Genomic DNA, 25536 nt, shown 5'->3' with positions numbered 1-25536 from the left:
TGCTTAGTGTTGTTGTAAGGTGAACCTTCGCCCCAGGCTGAGGTCCTGAGCGCTCTGGAGTAGGTTTTCATCAAGGATCTCTCTGTTCTTTGCCTCGATCCTGACTAGTCTCCCAGTCCCTTCCGCTGAAAACATCCCCACAGCATGACGTTGCCACCACTGCGCTTCACCGTAGGGATGGTGCCAGGTTTCCTCTAGACGTGACACTTGGCATTCAGGCCAAAGAGTTCAATCTTGGTTTCATCAGACCAGAGAATCTTGTTTGTCATTGTCAGAGTATTTAGCTGCTTTTTGGCAAACTCCAAGCGGGCTGTCATGTGCCTTTTACTGAGGAGTGGCTTCCGTCTGGCCACTCTACCATAAAAGGCCTGATTGGTGGAGTGCTGCAGAGATAGAACCTTCCAGAAGGACAACTGCCATCTCCAAAGAGGAACTCTGGAGCTCTGTCAGAGTGACCATCGGGTTCTTGGTCACCCTGACCAAGGCCCTTCTCCCCCAATTGTTCAGTTTGGTCTTGGTGGTTCCAAACTTCTTCCATTTCAGAATGATGGAGGCCACTGTGTTCTTGGTGACCTTCAATGCTGCAGAATGTTTTTGCTACCCTTCCCCAGATCTATGCCTCAACACAATCCTGTCTCTAAGGACAATTCCTTCGACCTCATGGCTTGGTTTTTGCTCTGGCATGCACTGTCAACAGTGGGTCTTATATAGACAGGTGTGTGCCTTTCCAAATCATGTCCAATCAATTTACATTTACCACAGGTGAACTCCAAAGTAGTTGTTGAAACATCTCAAGGATGATCAATGGAAACAGGATGCACCTGAGCTAAATTTCAAGTATCAAAGCAAAGGGTCTGAATACTTATATAAATAAACAAATGAAAACCTGTTTTCGCTTTGTCATTCTGAGGTATTGTGTGTAGAGTGCTGAAAAAAAAATGTTTCAGAATAAAGCTGTAATGTAACAAAATGTGGAAAAAGTCAAGGGGTCTGAATACTCTCTGAAGGCACTGTACATGAATAAACCTTACAATGAGGGTGTGAGCGTGTCTGTGTTACTACCTGGTCGGTCGAAGGTGAAGACATCTCCTTCACACTTGGCGGCGCTCTTGGGTGTGCTTGGCTCCGAGCTGCAGCTGGAGCGCCTTCTGCTCTTCCTCTTAGGAGACACAGGGTCCTCTGTTGACGAGTCCAGGTCTGGACAGAAGAGGGGATGAGAAAGATATATAGACGATTAGCAGATCCCTCTACTTCAGTGGCGCACACCGTAGCAAAATGTTATGCAACAGAAAATGTAAATCTCAGTTGTCTGTCTCCCTCTTCCTTCAGTCCTCTCTACCTCCTTTCTCTCTCTCTCCTACCTGTGGAGTTCTTCCTCTTGCGGCGGTAGCTTCCCAGTATGGCGCGGGGGGAGGTGGCCAGGCTCTGCAGGGTGGGGGAGGGCAGCACTTCCTCTGGCCTGAACTCTGGTAGCTGAGCAAAACGCTCCTCAAAATACACCTCCGACAACACCCTGGGAGAAAGAGGGGGATGGAGGGAGAGAAAGGAGAGAAACACAGGAGTAAGGTACCTGAACCCTTTGAAGTGTCAGGATGACTCAGGGATACTCACTAACAAACATGTTTTATAAATTGATAGATGGCGTGACTATACTCAGGGTAACTCACTTGTCCACAGAGTCAAAGGTCCTTTTGAGTGGCGGGGGGCGGGCCTTCACCTTTTTGGGAGGAGGGGCGTCTTTGTCGCTCTGGGGAGGTGGCAGGGCAGGGTCTGTACCCAAGGGAGGGGGCAGGGGTGAGGAGGGGACGGAGTCCTTCCACCCAGACTGTATGGGGCAGAGAGGAGAACAAGTTTAATTAGACAGTATGCTGGGAGGGTTTAGTTTTGGGACACAGGGTGTAAAATCAGAAATGTATGTTATTTTCTATGAATGTGATCTCATTTGCATTCTCTGATTATTGAGAAAAAAAACTAAAAATCCATCAGGTCAATCTCTCCATCTCTCTCACCTCCTTGTTGCTGGCCTCTGTGCTGCGTGTGTCAGTGTTGTCCCCAGGGCCGTGTCCCTCAGGGGGTCTGTCAGAGGGGGGCTCCTCAGCAGTGTGTGTGTGTTGGGAGGGGGACGTCGACTCCACAGGACGCTCCAGCTCAAAGGAAAAACGACTGTTGGCCCCAGTGTTCTCTCTTTCTTTCTCCCTTTCCCTCTCTCTGTTCTTCTCCCTCTCCTTTCCTCGGCCTCCTCCCTCGTAGCTGCCCACCGGGATGTTGGCAACTGTGGCTTTGATTTTCTGAGGGGTTCTCACCGGGAGCTGGGGGAGTTTGGGGGTGCCTGGTGCGCTGCCTGCTGAAATATGTATATTATAAGTTCTCATATACTTGCATTTGTTAAGCATTAGATCTTTGTTCGAAAAACAAGGCGGGCGCCTTAGACTTACTGGAAGTGTGAGAGGGCAGGGGGGGGCTGCAGGGCCGCAGTGACAATGAGGAGCCACTTGGGGGCCCCACTAAGCTGCTGCTCTTATTGAAGGTCTGGGCTTGCCTCTGCGTCTGTCCGTACGCCTGTAGCTCAGGCTGCGTCTCCGCTTGTCTGTCTGCCGCTTTCTCTGACTGAGAGTGAGACGTTCTGTCCGTGGGTCTCTCCCCCGCGTGCCTGTCTGTTTGTCTGTCTGTCTGTAGCTGGGTGTGTGTGTGAGTGTGTGTGGTGGGGGTGGCGGGGGCGAATGTGTGTTTGGGCAGGATGTGGGTGGACAAACTGGAGGAGCTGGAGACTGTATACACCATGCTGGGTGGCCCGGTTGCCATGGAGACCACCCCAGTTGCAATGGCGACGCTGGTAGGGGGGTAGATGGCGGTGATTATCTGTCCCCCTGAAGCAGAGGCTGGACCAGAGGGGAGGGAGGGGCAGGTAGGGGACTGGACTGGAGCCTGAAAGGGAGGCTGACCTGGAGAGAGCGAGAGAAAGAGTTAACACCATTCAAAGGCTAGAGTGCACAGCCAGTGACGGCCAGAGTGCACAGCCAGTGACGGCCAGAGTGCACAGCCAGTGACGGCCAGAGTGCACAGCCAGTGACGGCCAGAGTGCACAGCCAGTGACGGCCAGAGTGCACAGCCAGTGACGGCCAGAGTGCACAGCCAGTGACGGCCAGAGTGCACAGCCAGTGACGGCCAGAGCGCACAGCCAGAGCGCACAGCCAGTGACGGCCAGAGCGTACAGTCAGAGCGTACAGTCAGAGTTTTCTTGTTGCTACTGTTGCAGTTCACAGTGAACTTAAAAGTGCAATATAGTTAAGTTTGAATGTCACATGCACAAGGACAGTGAAATGCATTTCTTGCCAGCTCTAACCCCAACACTGCAGTAATCAATAACAATGTAATACTAAAAATAACAAGGTAGAACTGAAACACACCAGATAGAAAAATAAGAAAAACACGATACAGCAAGCAAGCAAAATTGGGTTGGAGCTTGCAAGACGGCAGCCATCCAGTATGGGGCCATCTTATTCTAGATGTCCTTCAAGTGGATGCACTGACCTGTAGAGCCCTGCACGGGCATGCATTTTATGCCTGAGATGCCCTACTCTACCCAGGCCTGATTGCTTCTGGCAAATTTAAAGCCCGGCCCTGCCCAGCCCTGAAATAATGTACTCCGTTAGTAAATCCATTAGCTGCTCCTCTCTGTCGGTCACTCGCTCCGTAAGCGCTGGTCACTCTGCATGCACTCTGCTCATGGAGGCTCTGGGTCTGTGAGTATCCATAGTAACGGCTTTGCTTGGGCTGCTCTGCTCAATGACGAGACATGAGACTCTACACTTCCACAAAACTCAAGGAACATTCTTATTTTAAATAGTTAAATTAGTTAGTTAAATAATCTCTCCTGTTTTATATTGGACGAGGTTGAAGCATTTGTGACACCATGTTATGATCTTAGATATGACTGTACTTCGCAGCAGAGCACGAGAAAATGGCTCAGCTTCAAAATGTTTGTGATCAATTTAGTTATACAAGAGCCCTGCCCGTACCCTAGTTATTGATGAAAATCAGGTCCTACCCGGCCCTAACCTGATGTATAATGTCAGGGCCCATCGGGCTCGGGTAGCAGAGCTCTACTGACCTGTGATGAGGGGTTGGACTAGGTTCTGTCCAGGGGGTGCTATGGCTGTAAAGCCCAGCGTTGCTAGGGGCGACGGAACATATGCAGATCCAGGGGTGAGCTGGGCCTGCTGCGGGGAGGAGGAGCCTGTTGTTGTGGAGACCAGAGGCTGAGCAGAGGGGACTCCTGGCGTGGACTGGACATAGGTGATCCTGGGAGTGGTGGAGAGAGAGAGAAAAGAGAGAAGTTAAGGTGAAGAGGGAAAGAGAAAGTGTGTATGAGTGGGAGAGAGAAGATGATAGATGAAACAGGCAGTGAAGGAGAGAGAGACAAAAAAAAGGAAAATAGAACATGAACAAGGATGAAAGGAGGAGAGAGGAATGGTGCAGTGGGGGTCAGTGGGTGACTGAACAGTAGATGAGTGTGTCTGTGTGGTGGAGCTGAGAGGCAGTGAGGGGGCGGCAGGCAGGCAGCAGGCACTGCAGAGGAAGAGGCAGCCTGGGCCAGCAGCAGCAACAGCGCAGAATGACTAACACACGAGCTGCACTTCTTCCAAAACCATTGTGTTATGTATTGTGGTAGGGCAGCAGCGCTAACAGCGCACTGTTAGATTGAGTTGGTCTGTGTCCTCCTACCTGGTTGGTTGGGGCGGCAGCAGCACAGTCTGAGATGGGGCAGAACCTTGGTGCAACACTGTGGCCGTTCCCATGGTAACTGGAAAAGGGCTCCCAGGATGCCCTGCCCCGCCTTGCTGGAGCAGGGATTGGACGACAGGCATGGGAGCGATCTGGAAGATCTATCAGAGAGAAAAAGAGATGGAGAAAGAGTGAGAAGATATGTGTATTTAGTCATTCACCTGGGAAACTACAAGTGTATAAATTATTCTATGATTACAAAGACTAAGTAAGAACGGTCATGTTGGGGCTCTGACAGCCATGGGATACACAATAAACCTGCTGAAATCTCAATGTCTTGGTCTGGCTGTCATCACCATGGTAACACTGCTTACCTTGCTTCCTGCTTGAGCTCCATTCTGGACAGGAAGAGGTGGAGCCACGAGGGGGAACTGCTGGGCAGGGGCGGGTGCCGTCCTCACTGTTGCCATGGGAAGCAGCATCTTGCCCTGTAGGACTGGGGACTGGGATTGCACTAAAGGGTGAAAGAGAGAAGAAAATATGGATAAGGTTAAGCCTTTTTTGAAAACAGTATCACAGTTCTCCATTTATTAGAGTTTTGGTGTACGATTCTCTCATTCTTCCCCCCCTCACCTCTGGCTCCCGGGCTGACCACTCCCACAGCTGGGCTGGAGGCGTATCCCATCAGCGAGCCCAGCCCCACCTGCTTCCCATTGGCTATGGACATGTGGGTGGGCGGAGCTGTGGGCAGGTTGAAGATACTGTTCGGCAGGTTGTGCAGCTGAGGGGAGGGGCTCTTGGGATTGGAGCTGGCTGATAGGGTGGGCAGGATGTATTGGACCTGTGTGATGGCTTTGCCCCCGGGGGATGCCAGAGATGACGAGGAGAGGAACTGGGGCTGGAGCAGGGAGAGGGGCAGGGGGCCGTTGGTGTGGTTGTGTGTGGGGACAGAGACGGGGGCGGTGGGGGGCAGCTGGTGGTGGGAGGACGGATTGGGGGAGGGACTGATGAGCTGGACGGTGGGCTGGCTGTGGCCTGGGAACACCAAGCTGGTCACTAGCCCCCCTGGACCCGCCCCTGCACCTATGGGATTGGGTGACGATGAGGAGTAGTAGCCAGGCCCTCCGCTTCCTGCTCCGGAGCCAATCAGAAGCTGCGCCTGCTGCAATGGGAGGGACCTCCTGTCTGGTGGGTGAGGAATGGATGAAGCTGCTCCGTCTCGGGGTTTACTAGCGATGGGGACTGGCGTGCTCACGACCGGACGAACCACGTTGGTCACCACTGTAGAGGCCACTCTGACAGCCCCTAAGCCCAGGACAGGAGACAGGCCAAGGGGGGCAAGGGCAGAAGGAAATGGGCCTCCGGGGCTGGAGATGACAGAGTGGCCTGAGGAGGACAGGGAAAGAGAGAGGGATGCCACTCCTCCTCCATCACCACCTCCCTCTATTCCTCTCTTCCTCCTGCGGTCTGAGAGCCCCCCTCTCTCCTCGTCGTAGCGTTTGGAAGGGTAGGAGGAGAGAGAGACGGAGCGTCCGTGGGGGGTGGGCTGGGAGGAGGAAGAGCAGATCACTGGAGCAAAGACACGCTGCAGAGACAGAAAGAGAAACAACTAGATGTCTGTAGCAGGGTGAAAAGCAGAAGGTCTAAAACATTTTCCACTTCTCTAAATAATGGTACTGTATCAACAACATGATCAGTCAGACAACTAACTCAATCTAGCCTTGATAAAGGAAGAGACTTACCTTGCGATCACTCTCGTTCCCAGAGGCGTTGTCACTGTCGCTGTCCGTCACTCTCTCCTTACACTTCAGGTCTATGGAGCTGGCAGGGTACGGGTCCTCTGTAGGGGGAAAGGGGAATGAGGGTACTAATGGTTTATGTGCATAAACACCCATATCTAACTTCCTCTGCCAGTATATTGTACATGTAATATTGCATGTCTGGGAATCATTTGTGTGGAATTCCCTGTTACCAGATTTCCCTTAGGGGGCAATAAAGGTCTTTTGAATTGAATTTCTCAAACTGTCCAATTAAGATGATGTCATTATGGGAAAAGAGCTCCCAGTAGTATTGTGTTTCCCAGCAGTGTAATAACCTGAGTTTTATGTGTTTACAGGGGCTTACTCCAAAATAAGCTTATAATTGTTGCGTTGTTGAGATGTCACAGCAGCTTAGTTTCTCACCAATGACATCATCATCTCCCTCCTCTTCACAGATGACCATGCGTTCCTCATCACTGGTCATGTCCTCACTGACCCCCCTCTGAGAACGGGACAGGGTCTGGGCACGCCCCGAAAACTGGCCACCACCATCCCCACACATCTGAGAGAGGAGGAGGAAGAGGAGGAGGGAGCCAGATATAAAAACAACAAGGTGATGGATGAGAGGGACGAGTCAAAATTGACACACCACACTAAGAAACCTCTGTTTATCATTTGAGTAAAGTGGCTGTGGTGAAAACAACATTATGCGGCATGGCCTTACCTGTGACAGTTCGGCCAGGGCCTGTGTGTTGCCCTTCTCACTCCTCTCCAGGCTGTGCATGGCACTCTGGGAGAAGGCTCGGGGGCGGGGTAGCTGACCTACATGCCCCTCCCCTGGATTCCGCTCAGACACACCCAGCAGGCCAGGCCCCACCCCTTTCAGCTCCACACCATGGGGCTCTGAGAGAAAGTGGGAGAGTGAGACAGTGGTGCATAGCGAGAGGAAAGAGAGAGCTAGATAGATATTCAATTATAATATTTTAGTGATGACAGAGCTCAGAGGAAACCGTGGCAATCAAATGAACATCTCTTCCTTTCTGTTATCTCTTATTTGGGTGTATTGAGCAACAGTGTGTGACTCACCGGTGGTCTCAGACATGCTCCTTTCTCTAATGTCTTTGCCCCCCGGCCCCGGGAGCCCTCGGCCATCAGAACTAGACTTCTTCCTGTCTTTGTTGCACCACTTCCAGTCTGGATGGGCCTTAAAGTGGGCCTCCTTCACCTGAGAAAGAGGGAAAGAGAGAGATAGAGGATGAGCAAACAAAATACATTCATTTTTTGGCTGCTTAGTCAGGTCAGACTAAACCATTGCACTAAATTGGTGTGTGTGTAACACCTGGAAGGCGAGGTCATGATACTTCTGCTTCTCTTTGGGCCCCAGGGCGTACCACCACTCGCCCAGGATCTTGCTAACCGTGCGGTTGTCCTGGTTGGGGTGCCTCTGGTGCACCAGCGCTCGATGACGCTTACTGAAGATCATGAATGCGTTCATCGGCCGCCTGATGTGGTCCTTCTCCCTCTGAGAGGGAGGAAAGAATGATTAGATGAGGGTGAGAGAAAGCCAGAGCGCCTTGCCAGGGATGTTCCTCTTTTAACAATGTGATTAAATGTGGAACGGAATGTATGACAAGGTAAGAGTGAGCGAGAGACAGGTGAGAGGTTACCTTGTTAGGGCTGATCTTGTCCCCATCTTTGGGCAGGGCGCTGAGGGACTGAGTGCGTCTCTTCACAGGAGTCACAGACAAAGGCGGCTCAGGAAGAACACTGGGGAAGAACCTGAGAGACAGACAGGTGGAGACAGAACCATGACAACATCAGATATCTCTGACCAAAACCATATACATCTCACTCACCATCATTATACCTCTGTAGCGAAAATGGAACATAAAAAATAAAAAATATATGTAATCTTATTTTTTAAACAACTCTTGGCGAGTGTAGGTCTTAGGAGAGAAATTTGGATAAAACTGTCACTCTTTCACACACACAGAGCAGGGAAAGAGGCTCCACTCCCCAGAGACATTTCAGTGGATTCAGCAGACAGCTCATGACAGTCAATGGACAGCAGCAGCCTGGCCACTGCCATTCGTTTTAGTTATTTTTTATGTTTTATTGTCAAACACACAGGATAAGTGCAGTGAAATTGTGTTGTTTTACAGGGTCAGCCATAGTAGTACGGTGCGCCCCTGGAGCTAATAAGGGTTAAGTGCCTTGCTCAAGGGCACATCGACAAATCTTTCACCTTGTTGGCTCGGGTATTCAAACCAGCAACCTTTTGGTTACTGGCCCAACACTATAACCGCTAGGCTACCTGCCACCCTGTATATTACTTTAGCTTATATTCATATAGGCATTCATATGGCTAGTAATAAAGCACAGAGATGGAATGCTTTTGTTCCTCACCTCGTTGTTCAAATAACATGCTGCTCTACATGTAGGAGTATACTAAAACTTCAGTGGACGTGGAGCCACTCACTCTACTTGGCCTGTCCCTGCCCCAAAAATAATCTTGCCCGCCCGAAAGTCGTCTGTTCTTTCGACCAATTAACTGGTCTAAATTTTAAAACGTGTATATAAAATCAACTATATGCATTACGCTTGTCTGATACTTGACGTGGATGTTGATTCAGAGGGGTTGGGTTAAATGTGGAAGACATTTCAGTTGAATGCATTCAGTTGTACAACTGACTAGGTATCCCCCTTTCCCTTTAAGCACACTGTTTGAATAAATATGACAGATCAAGATAACCAGAAAAAAAAAAATCACCTGACCCGACCATGCTCCTCCAGCTCCTGCCAAACATCCCATTTACCACACGGGCCTGCCATCATTCATGTCTGAGTTTATGGACTGTTTATCCTTTAAAATCATGCTGTTTGTGACTGCTCTTTCCTTCGGCCCTATGTAGTGGTCCTGGAGAAGTTGGTATATTCTAATTTTGCCAAAAAGTTCCCAAACAGGCCGCCCAGAGAAGGAATGCACCCTGTGTGAATAATCCGATGTTATTCAATGTTTTTTTTTTAATTTTCCTATAGATCTTTCAGATTTTCACTCAAAATCACAAAATGTTTTATATGGAAAGAATACCAAAAATGGTCTAACTGACCACACCACTCACTTAAAAGAAATGTACACATACATGTTATTCAATCATTGCATCTAAACTGTTCACAAGCGTCTGCGTAGTCAGGCGCTAAAATAGAACTTGGTTATATTTGTGATGCTTGATGCGCTGCAAGTCCCGCCTCTCCTATCTCCTGATTGGTTTTTAGGAGCCTATACCCACGTGGGTGATTGAAAGATGATCTGAGGTCCACACTCCTGTCCAGTTGGTGGCAGTAATGCACCTTAGTTGGTTGCCAACTGCCATATAAACTCCAAAGAAGAAGAACCCTGAAGGAGGACAGATTACTAGAAACTAACTCTGTTTACCCTTTTATTCGTGGAATAATTGTCAGAGTAGAGGACCTTGTGCATTTCAGGTAAAATAACAACCAAATGTTTATGTCCCAGGACAAATTAGCTAGCAACAGCAAGCCAAATTGCCATGAATGTTTAATGCTTTTCGACCTGTCACCAAATTAATATAGTTGGTTCAGAGTTTGTTTTGATAATTCAACCTGCGTGTCCTGATCACGTCTGTTGTGGATGGACAAAATCAACATGCGTGCGATGGCACATGCGGACGCACGCACCCGGTCTGGTCAGCATGTAAGTCCATATCAATCTGATTGGGTGGGCCTGTCAGGGCCTGGCTCCCCAGTGGGTGAGCCTCTGTCCACCCAGGCCCATCCATGTCTGCGCCCCTGATGCAAATAGTGCATGATGACAGTTGCACATTACAAATAGCCTACTAAACAACACTTCTGACTAAACTTTTTAAATACCTGGTTTGCATATCTTTGGTGCCTTGGTTAACATTTACTGGAAGATATCGTACGTTGAAACGTCTTTCCTACCCTACCAGCTACCGATGTCATTCTTCTCTGAGCTCTGAGCTGCCAAACCCATCTGAAAGCTGCACACTCTTACTGCCTGCAGATGATATTCCATTGAAACTAAGCTACGTGCATGTGAATATATTTCACGTGCTTTGCGATTCTGTAGGCTACTTTGTGAATGATTTCTCTATTGTACTTCATAATTGTCGTACACCTCCACTACACTACTTTGATATGCATCAGTAGGGATTAAGAAGTGAGTATACGCAAAGCCCACTGGAAAAAAAATGAACATACATCTTATACTGTACCTGCGTATACCCTGCACCACTGGCCCTTTGTGTTTTACAAAAAGTGCACTCTCCGACAGTGCGCTGGTATTAGGGTTGCTGTCCTTTCAGAATCATGAACCTGTCACACACCGAAGGCCTATAGGTTCACCACCGTACTAACCTGTCACACACCGAAGGCCTATAGGTTCACCACCGTACTAACCTGTCAAACACCGAAGGCCTATAGGTTCACCACTGTACTAACCTGTCTATAATAGATAAAAAGGCTGTCAAGATATTCATGTTTCAAGAAAGGAGTGTATATATTTGGCCTGGAGAAGCGGTTCTATGTGCTGACTGAATGGAAGCTGATAATTTTGAGTTTTTTACTCTGGTAAGAAATTATGAGTCCGCACTGTCCAAGACAGAGTCAAGACCGAGTATAAATGTATCCTTCATGTAGAGAAGACCGAAACACTCAATATGTGGTCTCGAGTACTACAAATATGTAAAAATAGCCTACATAAAGCCAACAAATAAAAACAACAGCCTGCAGGTAGAAAATAACATAATATTCCTGGCCCTTCTAATATTCTGGGCCCTTCTAATATTCTGGGCCCTCAGTTCCGCTCCATTGAGCTAGTCGGGTAGGACGTTTCCACTGGATTAGAGCATGATATTTTTCCCTTTCACGCTGAGTGGTTATCGAAAGGGAGAGAGCTGAAAAGATATTTGAAATACATTGAGGACTATTGTCATTCTCAACAGATGTAATAACAGACTGTTTGCTTGTTGTTTGAAGTGAAGAAAACATTACTTTGAGAAGCTCCACAGCTCATTAGTGGTGGTGCGTTAAGCCAATAAGAAATACTATCAGATCCTTAAATTGGCCTACATTTGAGCACAGGCAAGGTAGCCTGTAGTCCTACTTCTATGCGTAATCAGGTACAAATTGGCGGGAGACCGCACATTCTGGAGAGAGACGTGCATTATGCATCCTAGCCACACTCCCCTTCCTCTTGGACTGTTTGGACACACCTTATCATTCAAGGGTTTTTCTTTATTTTTACTATTTTAGAATAATAGTGAAGACATCAAAACTATGAAATAACATGTGGAATCACGTAGTAACCAAAAAGTGTTAAACAAATCTAAATATATTTTAGATTTGAAATTCTTCAAAGTAGCCACCCTTCCCCTTGATGACAGCTTTGCACACTCTCTTACAATGTAGAAAATAGTAAAAATAAAGAAAAACACCAGAATGAGTAGGTGTGTCCAAACTTTTGACTGGTACTGTATATATTTGCTACAGCTCACCTAAAAAAAATCTTAGCCGACCAACAGCCTAACAACCAAACAATCGACTAATTGGGGTCAGCCCTAGTGTCCACATGCAGTCACGCACGCACACACACACTTACGGGTCATCCACATCACTCTCAGTCTCACTGTCTGGCCTCTCTCTTTCGGCCTCTCTCTCCCTCTCTGGGGCCAGGTCATCTGTGGAGGGAGTTGGCCTTGTTGTGGGTCCTCTCTCCAGGGTGGGGGGGTCCTCATTGGCCTCCTGTAGCAGCACTGCACCCCCCTGAGACTCTGAGAAAGACAGGAAAAGGGGGTATTTTCACAATGATTCAAATCTCTTGATAGTTATCTGGTAATACCAATGTTTGTGTTACGTAATCCATTATGTTTCATGTGTTTGAAATCATGGTAGAAATTGCAATCTTGCTGGGATTTGGGTAGAATTTCACCAACAACCTACCTGTTTTCAGACTGGCAGCTTGGGGGTGATTGATTAGTTGTTGGCCCTCACCAGACTGAGTAGAGGCATCTGATTGGGTTGGTGCCAGGAAAGGGACCAATGAATGCCAGGGAAATACAGGAACTGACCGGGGTTCCACGTTGGTCCAGACTGCAAAAAGAATACAAAATAAATGTTTAGGACTCACAATATGTCCAGACAATGCACTCCTCATAGTAAGCTAGCTCAAACATATTTTTATAAAATCTCAACTTCCGATAAACAATCTCAACTTTCATATAAACAAGATTCTATTTCCAGATTTGGGGAACATATTGTATTAGCCCGTACACTTGCTAATAGTTTATTTATGACAGTATGAACACTTTTCTAGTATGGTCAAGAAGTGACTATCAAAGGCCCATCTTCCCAGAACCAGTGGCTCACTGGCTTAACCAATTAGCCTCAGGTATATACTCATGGCTGTTGCTGCTCCCCATATGGGACACCTCTGGAAACTCACCAGCAGGTAGCTGATCTATGTGAGCATCAATCAGCCATGAGAAAGACCTGTATATACCATTTATTTTTCACTGTAAACTCATAATGCTACAATACTCAAAATGGTGCTGAAGACAAATAAGAAAAACACACGGAGGTAGTAAATGACCATGACTGACCAAACATGCTCAGTCCTTGACGGAGGTATTGAGGGCTTTCTGATGAATACATGGTTGAAAAGGGTCCTTTATTGTGTTTTTCCAGAAACGAGAGTAAATAAAAAAAGAGTCCTTGAAAACGTCCCTTTACAATGTCAGATAAAAATCCATGTGTTCAAACATCCATCAGTGATCCAAGATCGTATAGTGGATGGCAACTCCATCGATGAAACAAGAAAGCAACAGTGCTCGATGGTGCCTGCATCTGACGCGTATCTTCAGATTGCGGTCATCACGCACAACGTTCACTGCAATAGACGCACTGCTATTATGATTTATCCGGTGGCGTACAGATATATCTGTAAATGTTGATTTCTGATTAAAATGAAGTCCCAGGCGTATCCGTCAACATGAGACCAGCTCACGCTTTCATCTTTTCAGAATGCCGCATTCTCTGTGAGCAGCCTATTTATTCACGCGCATTGACGATAACAATTACATTTCCCCAGTGCAGAACATGAAATACGGGGAATAACACAATGTAAAATGGATTGCCAAATAGTCACAAGTTGCAACAGGATACAGATGAGACAATATGTTAAATATCATCGAAGAAGTCTGTGTTCCTCTTGATCTAATAACCCCTGATGCACCCTCGTCTGTTTGTTTACATTACTGGAGTGCTGCGGTCATGAATAGGTTAACTAGGCCTCAACCTCATCCACGGAGTAAATTGGCACATCAGTCCGAGACATACGCTATCCTCGCGGCCATGTTTAACTTGTCTCTACACGTACTCGCTTCAGTCTAGCAGTGTACAAATGGTACGAAAGGCTAGTAAATTGTTAAGTGCAGGAACGATCTCCGGAGTATTCGACCAAGAATGTCTGACAGCTAGCTTGGACGACACTAACATAAATTGCTAGCAGTGGATAGCAAGCTGGCTAGCTACGTGCATTAGCTATCTGGCTAGCTAGTTGTTACGCAAATGCTCAAAATGACAAAGCTATCAAATTCATCATACTGCTAGATTTGTTTATTGAAGGGATTTGTATCTGTCTGAATCTATCAATCAATTGCGTATGCATCGGACCGTGTGTAACGTTACACACAACTACTAGTTAGCTGAATTAACACAGGCTAGCAGCAGCTTTTTGCCATCCATAAACTCCAGAGCAGGCTATGCTCAGCAACATCATGCTTTTACTTTGGATGTTCTTGCTGAAGTTTGGAGGACAAGTGACAACACCAATTGTTTATCTTACGTTAGCTGGCCACCACAGATGGGTTTGTTGCAGTCTACATTGACGCAAGTAGCACTGCAATTGTCAGTCAAAATAACCTGTGCTACTTCAAAATACATCCGACAGGTTCAACTCGAGAAGGCAACCAGAGCCGAGCCTCAAGTGCACCAGTCCAAATAACACCGTACCCTCCGTAACGCCCCTGGCCCTGCACACGCAGAACAGAAACAGAAAGCAGTCAAAGAAACGCAATTATTGTCCTCATGTCACTACCCTTCCTTTACACAACAAATGTCTGTTACTATTGTTTTTCTTAACACCATGAAACCAATTAAATTATTTGAGGAACAATGACTGCTGAGTACTCGATCTATAAGATGGTAGCTAAATTTACTAAAACCTGTCTGAATACGCCTGCATTTGTTTACTCCCAAAACCGTTAGCTACCTGCCTGTTTAGCCGTATGGTTACTGTCAACATCCAACATTGATATTCTATTGCTTTGGCACCAACTCATATTCAAATGTAAAGCAACGTGAAATCGTATTCACCATCAATTAACTTTCTACCACACAAGGCGGATCATATGCAGGTGTGCGTAAAACTGGTGCATTCACCTATCCCATATCCCACTGGCTCTCCAGTTGCTGGTTAAATTTTTTGCAAGCTAGCCACCAATGCGCTACTCCCTCTAACGTTAATTTAAAAAAATAAACACCACCTTGGCCTCAGTCGGCTCCCGCACACACCCCTACCTCGTATCTAATCAACGTCTCAAAAAGGTAATCGACTGAAAATATAGTTAGCAGAAGTATTTCACTCCAACGCTGTCATTAGCAGCAGCGATGATGATAACTCGGACCCCAATGACAGAAAGTGGGGCGAGACCACAGTACTGTTCTGTGTTGGTTGCTGCTCCCCTTGGACCAAAGAAAATGACAGGATTGAGCTCAAAGGCAGGAAACCGAAGCGAGAGTCCAGTCGGAGATGCTCTGACACAGATCCGTGGAATCGTGGGCTTTATATAGAAATAGCCGCTCGAGGTCCGGTGCGATCTCCGCCTGCAGCAGGTCACTTCGCGCGCGCCCACTCCTGTCCGTCAGCTCGGCAGGTATTTGTAGTAGAAAAGTTATTGTATCATAACATCTCCTCACTTTAGCTCAACTCTCTTCCTAACAATTTCTCCTCTCTGGCCTCGTCTGGCCCTTTCTTTCTTTTCCCCTCCCCTCTTGTTGTAAACGCTCTTTCAGTGTGTCAACCTCGCCCAACCGTGCCCCGCCCTTTCTCTACATCTAAGCGCCGCCATTGGTCAAGGCAGCCACCTGTCATCCCACCGCCGTGACCGCTGATTGGTTCAAATATACACTGGAATGTCAGTCATATGCAAATCTCACTCGGTCAGTCACTGATCGCTGCAATGAAATAGAGCTCCTAAAAAAATACATATAAAATTGGAACATGACTTCCTATTGGCTCTTATGTTATTCAATCCAACCGTGACGTATCTGGCGTTAATTTATTTGCTACAAAGCCCAAGTTCCCCAACCTGAATCATACCGCAATAAATCATTTACATAATCCCGCCCATGTCCCATCTCCATTGGTCTATTTTAGGTAGTATGCAAGATTGATTGCAGAGCAAGCAAATCGAACAGAGACACTCGGATGGAGGACAACAAATCGCTTGACAGAAGTTTAAAAAAGGTCCCTCTCACCAAAAATAGTTTTTAAAAACACATGCCTTACCGACTTCGACCATCTGCATAGGGAGCGCTCTAGAAATCAAACTCTTTGAAGTGGACCAGTGAAGCAGTTTCCACTAGATAGCAGCCACAAAGTCAAAATTGGCAATTTGGTAAGAATGTATGAAAACAAAAATGTGCTTTTTGGTCTTAATTTAAGGTTAGGGTTAGGCAAGGTTAGCAGTGGGGTTAAAGTGCAAATGACAAGTGTTTTAACTACTTTGCAGATACGAAACAAACAGACAATCGTATCAGTTAAAAATATCTAATTCCAAGTTTATGCTACAAAAACCAACTTTTATAAAATGTTTTAAAAATAGGTTCTATTTGACTCAACATTCCATGAGGTATACTAAGGCATTGTTGCCAGAATAGATGGATGCAGTTCAATGCATGATTATAATTCATCAATACACTTCTTGGTAGTCCAAAAAATATTGCTATCAGGTTGTAAATCACAGCTGGCCTGGTACATTGTTTGCTGCCACCATTCGGGAAGCACTGTTTTAGTTTCAATGACTGAATATTTTGGACAAAACTGACAAATGTAACTAAGGCTGAAATGTCAATACAATCAAACTAGTGTAACAGTATAACTTTAAACCGTCCCCTCGCCCCGACACGGGCGCGAACCAGGGACCCTCTGCACACATCAACAACGGTTGCCCACGAAGCACGGTCGTTACCCATCGCTCCACAAAAGCCGCGGCCCTTGCACAGCAAGGGGAAACCCTACTTAAAGTCTCAGAGCAAGTGACGTAACTGATTGAAATGCTACTAGCGCGTACCCGCTAACTAGCTAGCCATTTCACATCCGTTACACTCACCCCCCTTTCAACCTCCTCCTTTTCCGCAGCAACCAGTGATCCGGGTCACGGCACCAATGTAACAGTATAACTTTAAACCGTCCCCTCGCCCCGACACGGGCGCGAACCAGGGACCCTCTGCACACATCAACAACGGTTGCCCACGAAGCACGGTCGTTACCCATCGCTCCACAAAAGCCGCGGCCCTTGCACAGCAAGGGGAAACCCTACTTAAAGTCTCAGAGCAAGTGACGTAACTGATTGAAATGCTACTAGCGCGTACCCGCTAACTAGCTAGCCATTTCACATCCGTTACACTAGCAAGGGCTATGATCACAAGTAAGTCATAACATGGCTAATAGACTAGCGTATCTATTTATGTAGCAAGCTAAAAACACAGAGCCTAACGTTAGTTAGCTAGCTAGCTGCTAGGAGAAATGCCATTGGAGGAGCGACTTTTTTCCCCGGTGGCTTTTCACAGCTAGAGATGCAGGTGTCATTTGGTTAGCTAGCAAGAACTTGAATAACTGTCATCCAGTTACCTAGCATTGTAACGTTCGTCGTCGGAATGAGACCAAAGCACAGCGTGGAAAGTGTTCATGATTTAATGTTCACAAAAACACTCAAACAAAATGACAAAAGGAGAAAACGAAAGCGCACAGTTCTGTCAGGGAAACAACCTAAACAGAAAACAACACCCCACAAAACCCAAACGGAAAATGACAACTTATATATGATCCCCAATCAGAGACAACGATAGACAGCTGCCTCTGATTGGGAACCACACTCGGCAAAACAACAAATAAATAGAAAACATAGATTTTCCAACCCGAGTCACACCCTGACCTAACCAAACATAGAGAATAAATAAGGATCTCTAAGGTCAGGGCGTGACAAGCATATCTCTTGCGTTCGCAAATTCACTCTGGCTATCTGGCTAGCCTAGTGGTTAGAGTGTTGGGCCAGTAACTGAAAGCTTGCTGGATCGAATCCCCGAGCTGACAAGGTAAAAATCTGTCGTTCTGCCACTGAGCAAGACAGTTAACCCACTGTCCCCCGGGCGCCGAAGACGTGGATGTCGATTATGGCAGCCCCCCGCACCTCTCTACTTCAGAGGGGTTGTGTTAAATGCAGAAGACACATTTCAGTTGCATGCATTCAGTTGTACAACTGACTAGGTATCCCCCTTTCCCCTGATTTCAGAGCACTCTTGTCTGAGTGTGCCAGAGCGCAGAATAACTGATGAATTTACGAATGCACAACACCTACTGAATATGACCGGTGTCAGTAAACGTAGGTAAAAAAAAAAGTAATAGTTAGTCACGAACGCTCTAGATAACATGTAAACAACCTAACTAAATCTGCTAGGGTGAGTAAAATAGGCAGAGTGAGGTCTCATTTGTGTCTGGAAGTAGCAAACTAGCCAGTTAGCTTGGGTGCTTGGTTGGGACAAGCTGCCGAAGGAAGAGTAGGCTTGTCACGTTCGTCGTCCTCCTCATCTGAGGAGGAGTAGTAAAAAGGATCGGAGGACCAATGCGCAGCGTGATACGAATACATCGTTACTTTTATTAACGAAGAACACTTACAAAACAATAAACGGACAAACGAACGAAAACGCAACAGTCCCGTATGGTGACATACACAAAGACACAGAAACAGGAACAATCACTCACAACCCACAATACAAAACAGGCTACCTAAATATGGTTCCCAATCAGAGACAACGAGAAACACCTGCCTCTGATTGAGAACCATATCAGGCCAAACACATAGAAACAGACAAACTAGACATACAACATAGAATGCCCACTCATATCACACCCTGACCAAACAAAACATACAACTCAAACTATGGTCAGGGCGTGACAGTACCACCCCCCCCCCCCCCACCCCCCCCGCAAAACCTAAACCTATAGGGGAGGGTCTGGGTGGGCATCCGTCCGCGGTGGCAGCTCTGGCGCGGGACGTGGACCCCACTCCACCATAGTCATTACCCGCTTCAGTGGCCTCTTTAGAGCGGCAACCCTCTCCGCCGACCTTGGACTGGGAACCCTAATAAAGGGCCCCACTGGACTGAGGAGCGCCTCTGGACTGAGGGGCGCCTCCGGACTGAGGGGCAGCTCTGGACTGAGGGGCAGCTCCTGACTGAGGGGCAGCTCCGGACTGAAAGGCAGCTCCGGACTGAGGGGCAGCTCCTGACTGAAGGGCAGCTCCGGACTGACGGGCAGCTCAGGCGGCTCAGGCGCCTCTGGACTGAAGGGCGGCTCAGGCGCCTCTGGACTGAAGGGCGGCTCAAGCGCCTCTGGACTGAATGGCGGCTCAGACGCCTCTGGACTGAAGGGCGACTCAGGCGGCTCCTGACTGAAGGGCGACTCAGGCGGCTCCTGACTGAAGGGCGACTCAGGCGGCTCAGGACAGACGGGCGGCTCAGGACAGACGGGCGGCTCAGGCGGCTCAGGACAGACGGGCGGCTCAGGCGGCTCAGGACAGACGGGCGGCTCAGGACAGACGGGCGGCTCAGGCGGCTCAGGACAGACGGGCAGCTCAGGCTGCTCAGGACAGACGGACGGCTCAGGCGGCGCTAGACAGGAGGGCGGCTCAGGCCTGCCGAGGCGCACTGTAGGCCTGGTGCGTGGTGCCGGAACTGGTGGTACTGGGATGGGGACATGCACCTCAGGGCGAGTGCGGGGAGGAGGAACAGGGCATACTGGACCCTGGAGGCGCACTGTAGGCCTGGTGCGTGCTGCCGGAACTGGTGGTACCGGGCTGGGAACACGCACCTCAGGGTGAGTGCGGAGAGGAGGAACAAGGCATACTGGACCCTGGAGGCGCACTGTAGGCCTGGTGCGTGGTGCCGGAACTGGTGGTACCGGGCTGGGAACACGCACCTCAGGGTGAGTGCGGGGAGGAGGAACAGGGCATACTGGACCCTGGAGGCCCACTGTAGGTCTCGTGCGTGGTGCTGGAACTGGAGGCCTGGTATGTGGAGGAGGCACCGGATAGACCGGACCGTGGAGGCGCACTGCAGGTCTCGAGCACCGAGCCTGCCCAACCCTACCTGGCTGAATGCTCCCCGTAGCCATGCCATGGGCTGTGCTGGTGAACCGGGGACACCATGCGTAGGGCTGGTGCCATGTACCCCGGCCAGAGGAGACGCACTGGAGACCAGATGCGTAGAGCTGGCTTCATGGCACCTGGCTCGATGCCCACTCTAGCCCGGCCGATACGAGGCGCTGCTATGTACCGCACCGGGCTATGCACACGTACTGGAGACACCGTGCGTATCTCCGCATAACACGGTGCCTGCCCGGACCATCTCTCTCCACGGTAAGCACGGGAAGTTGGCTCAGGTCTCCTACCTGACTTAGCCACAATCCCCGTGTGGCCCCCCCCAAGACATTTTTGGGGCTGCCTCTCGGGCTTCCTTGCCAGCCGTGTTCCCTCGTAACGCCGGTTCCCTTTTCCTACTGCCTCCGCTCTCCGGGCTGCCTCCACCTGTTCCCATGGAAGGCGATCCCTTCGAGCCAGAATCTCCTCCCATGTGTAACATCCCTTGCCGTCTAGAATGTCCTCCCATATCCATTCCTCTCGAGCTTTCGGCCGCTGCTGCTGCTGCTGCCCGTTACCACGCTGCTTGGGCCTTTGGTGGTGGGTGATTCTGTAACGTTCTTCGTCGGGCGAAAGAGAGGAGGACCAAAATGCAGCGTGATGATTATCCATTTTAATAGAATACTTTAGCAACGAACAAAAACAATAAACCGACAAAATGAACGAAGACGCAACAGTCCCGTATGATGACATACACAAAGACACAGAAACAGGAACAATCACCCACAACCCACAATACAAAACAGGCTACGTAAATATGGTTCCCAATCAGAGACAACGAGAAACACCTGCCTCTGATTGAGAACCATATCAGGCCAAACACATAGAAACAGACAAACTAGACATACAACATAGAATGCCCACTCATATCACACCCTGACCAAACAAAACATAGAAACATTCAACTCAAACTATGGTCAGGGCGTGACAAGGCTACAATTCCCCATCGTTTATCAGTGCAATTTTACGGCCAACTAGCTGAAAGTTTGAGTTCATCTAACGTTAGATTTTAGCACATCTTGCTCTGGCGAGCATTAGTTAATGATCTTGTTGCTGTTGATGTGCATCACTGAGGGAGAGAGAACCTACATTTCATGGTTGTTTGATAAATAGGACTGTAAAGTTCCCAAATGTAAGAGGACTCCTGTGGTATTTGCAGAAATCCATTCAGGTCTATATTGTGGCTTTTGGCAAATGCGTTCTAATGATCTAAAGTTGTGTTGTTGCAACTGCCTGTAAACACACAGTCCAGTTCAAAGTGAATGATGGCAGGCCCGTGTGGCAAATGGCATGTTTGCAAAAAGGCCTACTGTAGCTTCGATTGGCTATGACACACCGGCCTGCGTAGACTCCGGTCCTGGACGAGACATACAGTACCAGTCAAAAGTTTGGACACACCTACTCATTCAAGGGTTTTTCTTTATTTTTACTATTTCCTACATTGTAGAATAATAGTGAATACATCAAAACAATGAAATAACACATATGGAATCATGTAGTAACCAAAAAATTGTTAAACAAATGAAAATAGATTTTATATTTGAGATTCTTCAAAGTAGCCACCCTTTGCCATGATGACAGCTTTGCACACTCTTGGCATTCTCTCAACCAGCTTCATGAGGAATGATTTTCCAACAGTCTTGAAGGAGTTCCCACATATGCTGAGCCCTTGTTGGCTGTTTTTCCTTCACTCTGCGGTCCAACTCATCCCAAACCATCTCAATTGGTTTGAGGTCGGGTGATTATAGAGGCCAGGTCATCTGATGCAGCACTCCATCACTCTCCTTCTTGATCAAATAGCCCTTACACAGTCTGGAGGTATGTTGGGTCTTTGTCCTGTTGAAAAACAAATGATGTTCCCACTAAGCGCAAACAAGATGGGATGGAGTATCGCTGCAGAATGTTGTGGAGCCATGCTGGTTAAGTGTGCCTTGAATTCTAAATAAATCACTGACAGTGTCAGCACATCCACACCATCGCACCTCCTCCTCCATGCTTCACAGTGGGAACCACACATGTGAAGATCATCCATTCACCTACTCTGCGTCTCACAAAGACACAACGGTTGGAACCAAAAATCTCAAATTTGGACTCATCACACCAAAGGACAGATTTCCCCCGGTCTAATGTCCATTGCTCGTGTTTCTTGGCCCAAGCAAGTCTCTTCTTCTTATTGGTGTCCTTTAGTAGCGGTTTCTTTGCAGCAACTCGACCATGAAGGCCTGATTCACGCAGTCCCCACTGAACAGTTGATGTTGAGATGTGTCTGTTACTTGAACTCTGAAGAATTTATTTGGGCTGCAATTTCTAAGGCTGGTAACTCTGATAAACTTATCCTCTGCAGCAGAGGTAACTCTGGGTCTTCCTTTCCTGTGACGGTCCTTATGAGAGCCAGTTTCATCATAGCGCTTGATGGTTTTTGCGACTGCACTTGAAGTAACTTTCCAAGTTCTTAAAATTTTCCGGAATGACTGACCTTCATGTCTTAAAGTAACGATGGGCTGTCGTTTCTCTTTGCTTATTTGAACTGTTCTTGCCATAATATGGACTTGGCATTTTACCAAATAGGGCTATCTTCTGTATACCAACCCTAACTTTTCGCAACACAACTGATTGGCTCAAACGCATTAAGAAGGAAAGAAATTGTCACGATCGTCGTATTGTGGAAGAGAGGAGGACCAAGGCGCAGCGTGATAACAATACATCTTCTTTATTTAACGAAGACGAACATGAAACGAACACTGACAAACTATACAAAAACAACAAACGACCGTGAAGCTAATTAAACGAAAGTGCAGACACAAGCAACTAACGTAAAGACATAGACCCACAATCACCCACAACCTACCTAATGACTATGGCTGCCTAAATATGGCTCCCAATCAGAGACAACGATAGACAGCTGTCTCTAATTGAGAACCAATCTAGGCAACCATAGACATACAAACACCTAGACTGAACACTGCCCCATAAACATACAACAACCCCTAGACAATACAAAAACACATACATCCCCCATGTCACACCCTGACCTAACTAAAATAATAAAGAAAACAAAGATAACTAAGGCCAGGGTGTGACAGAAATTCCACAAATTAACTTTTAACAAGGCACACCTGTTAATTGAAATGCATTCCAGGTGACTACCTTATGAAGCTGGTTGAGAGAATGCCAAGAGTGTGCAAAGCTGTCATCAAGGCAAAGGTCATACTTTGAAGAATCTCAAATATAAAACATTTTGATTTGTTTAACACTTTTTTGGTTACTACATGATTCCATATGTGTTATTTCATAGTTTGGATGTCTTTACTATTATTCTACAATGTAGAAAATAATACAAATAAACAAAAACTCTGGAATGAGTAGGTGTGTCCAAACTTTTAACTGGTACTGTATGTTTTTATTAGGTTTAATTTACTGCAGTGTCTATTAATTGTTCAAACGCATGGCCGCTTTCCCACTCTATATTGCTATAGAATTCTCACAAATGCCTTACTATACGTTGTTCCCAAACATTCTATTAATTTATGAAAACATGAAAATTGCCATATCTAAGTGCTCGCTTAGAATTAAATTCTTTTTTAAAGTGTAATATTCTTCCTGGTGGTGTATATGAACAGATTTTTTTTAAATAAAATGGCATGTGGCTAAAATGCTGTCAGTTCCACTACGGTTAGAGTTAGGTTTAAAATCACATTTTAAGAAGATCAATTGTAGAAATAGGCAGGGTTTATGACTTTGCCTGTGAGACCACACAATCTGTATCTTTGGGCTTTTTGTTATTAAATGCATGAATAATATTTCCAGACAATTCCCTTCCACATTCCAGGAATCATGTCATTTATCCTCTGAGTCTGTAGGTTTATTACAGTGTAATAACATCAACCAGTCATCTAGCATCATCTAATGTAGCCTACTCTCTGATGTTATAACTGCTGCTCAGTGCTCAGTCATGTGTTTTATGACTCAGCAGGGCATACACACACAACATGTGACTGAATTACAGGAATGATAAAAAGAGACAGAGTATTGGTAATGAGTAATTAGCAGCATTAAAGAAGCTTAGAGGAACCAACGCTAGTGTCTTTTCCAACTAGACTACTATTCTACTACTTCTTCAACTAATTGCTCCACTACCATTGTGTTTTAAATAGTGGCAGTACAGCAGCAGCAGTTCTACATAATGGTAGTCATGAGTATTAGAAGTAGCCTAATGGTTGTGGAACGATGAAATACAGTTTCACCACCATAAAATCAGATGGTTGGACAATTATTCACTCTATTACAACATGTTATTTAACCACGTGTACGCGACACACATACACACTGCTATGCGTGGTTGGCACACACACTGGCATGTAAACTGAGTGGTAAATGATCGAGTTGTTTGTGGAGCGTTTCTCTCAGTTTCCGTGTCATTAGTCAGAGACAGAGAGGGGAGGCGAGCAATGATGTCATTTTCCACCATAAAAAGCCCATTTAATCCCAGAATATTAATTTTCAAAATGTTTCCATAGTGCAGTTTAACATTCCCTAGACTGACTTTTAAATGTGTGTGTGTGTGTATATGTTGAGCACACACATCATGCACACACACAACAAGCACACACGCTTTCTGACAGATTCAAGAACACACGCGTGTACTGTATACATATGCACACCTGTACACACATACGCAGTCGCACTTACACACAAACCAGGACTGAGAAAGAAAATGAGTGGTGGAGGTTTTAGAAACAGGGAAAAATGGGTGGGAATAGAAGAGAGGGAGGAGGTAGTATCAGTGTAAAAATAGACTAACAGTCATGCTGTGTAGAGGGGAGGAGAGAGGGAGGGGAAACAGAACTTCTCTTATGGGAGGAAGGGTGGAGAGGCCAGAGATGGGGGAGATGGATCACACACACACACACACACACACACACACACACACACACACACACACACACACACACACACACACACACACACACACACACACACACACACACACACACACACACACACACACACACACACACACACACACACACACAGAGTGCAGTGAGTGCAAACACACAAATCAACTACTAAGGGCACTGACTGCAACTCATATTACTGAAAAAAGGTTGCCTATAGATGTCTACATATCATTTATCACTAAATACTGCTGCTAATAGAAAACTCATAACACGTGCAAACATACACACATTATGACAAATTGAGTGTGTTGGCACAGTACATCTACACACAATTTTCACTAATGGCTGCAAATAGCGTACTTCATAACACACAGTCTAAACTATGACAAATAGTGTGTCTAATACCCTCCAGCACAGTGTACATTTTATTTTAACTGTTCTGTTCAAATACAATAGAGGGAGGGTCTAATCTCCCTCTTCTAGCCAGTCATCTCACAGGGAGCTTTGGGAGCCAGCCAATAAGGTCACAGCGAGCGCGACTAGCTCAGATCAGGCAAATGTTGTTGTCATAGTAAACAACTTATATTAACGTTCCTGTCACGCCCTGACCTTAGAGAGCCTTTTTATGTCTCT

General features: G+C 46.9%; 1 protein-coding gene across 2 annotated transcripts in view; it reads right to left on the bottom strand.

Annotated features, from left to right (window-relative positions):
- Positions 1-25536, bottom strand: part of cicb (capicua transcriptional repressor b) — a 57417-nt gene that overhangs the window by 4524 nt on the left and 27357 nt on the right. The window contains exons 3-19 of one of the 2 annotated variants that reach the window (XM_071396829.1): positions 12468-12617; positions 12127-12298; positions 8153-8264; positions 7825-8007; positions 7572-7710; positions 7210-7388; positions 6909-7047; positions 6468-6565; positions 5359-6310; positions 5100-5239; positions 4726-4886; positions 4112-4302; positions 2436-2942; positions 2010-2344; positions 1668-1825; positions 1362-1513; positions 1063-1197 (exon numbers count right to left, since the gene is read on the bottom strand). In XM_071396829.1, coding sequence (XP_071252930.1) covers positions 1063-1197; positions 1362-1513; positions 1668-1825; positions 2010-2344; positions 2436-2942; positions 4112-4302; positions 4726-4886; positions 5100-5239; positions 5359-6310; positions 6468-6565; positions 6909-7047; positions 7210-7388; positions 7572-7710; positions 7825-8007; positions 8153-8264; positions 12127-12298; positions 12468-12617 — 3903 coding nt within the window. The remainder of the gene's footprint in view (positions 1-1062; positions 1198-1361; positions 1514-1667; positions 1826-2009; positions 2345-2435; positions 2943-4111; positions 4303-4725; positions 4887-5099; positions 5240-5358; positions 6311-6467; positions 6566-6908; positions 7048-7209; positions 7389-7571; positions 7711-7824; positions 8008-8152; positions 8265-12126; positions 12299-12467; positions 12618-25536) is intronic. The other variant, XM_071396830.1, reaches the window with a different exon arrangement.

This window comes from Salvelinus alpinus, chromosome 4 (assembly GCF_045679555.1).
Source record: "Salvelinus alpinus chromosome 4, SLU_Salpinus.1, whole genome shotgun sequence".
NCBI classification, from domain to species: domain Eukaryota; kingdom Metazoa; phylum Chordata; class Actinopteri; order Salmoniformes; family Salmonidae; genus Salvelinus; species Salvelinus alpinus.
The sequence above is the reverse complement of the archived record's forward strand: the minus strand, read 5'-3'. Positions and strand labels throughout refer to the sequence as shown.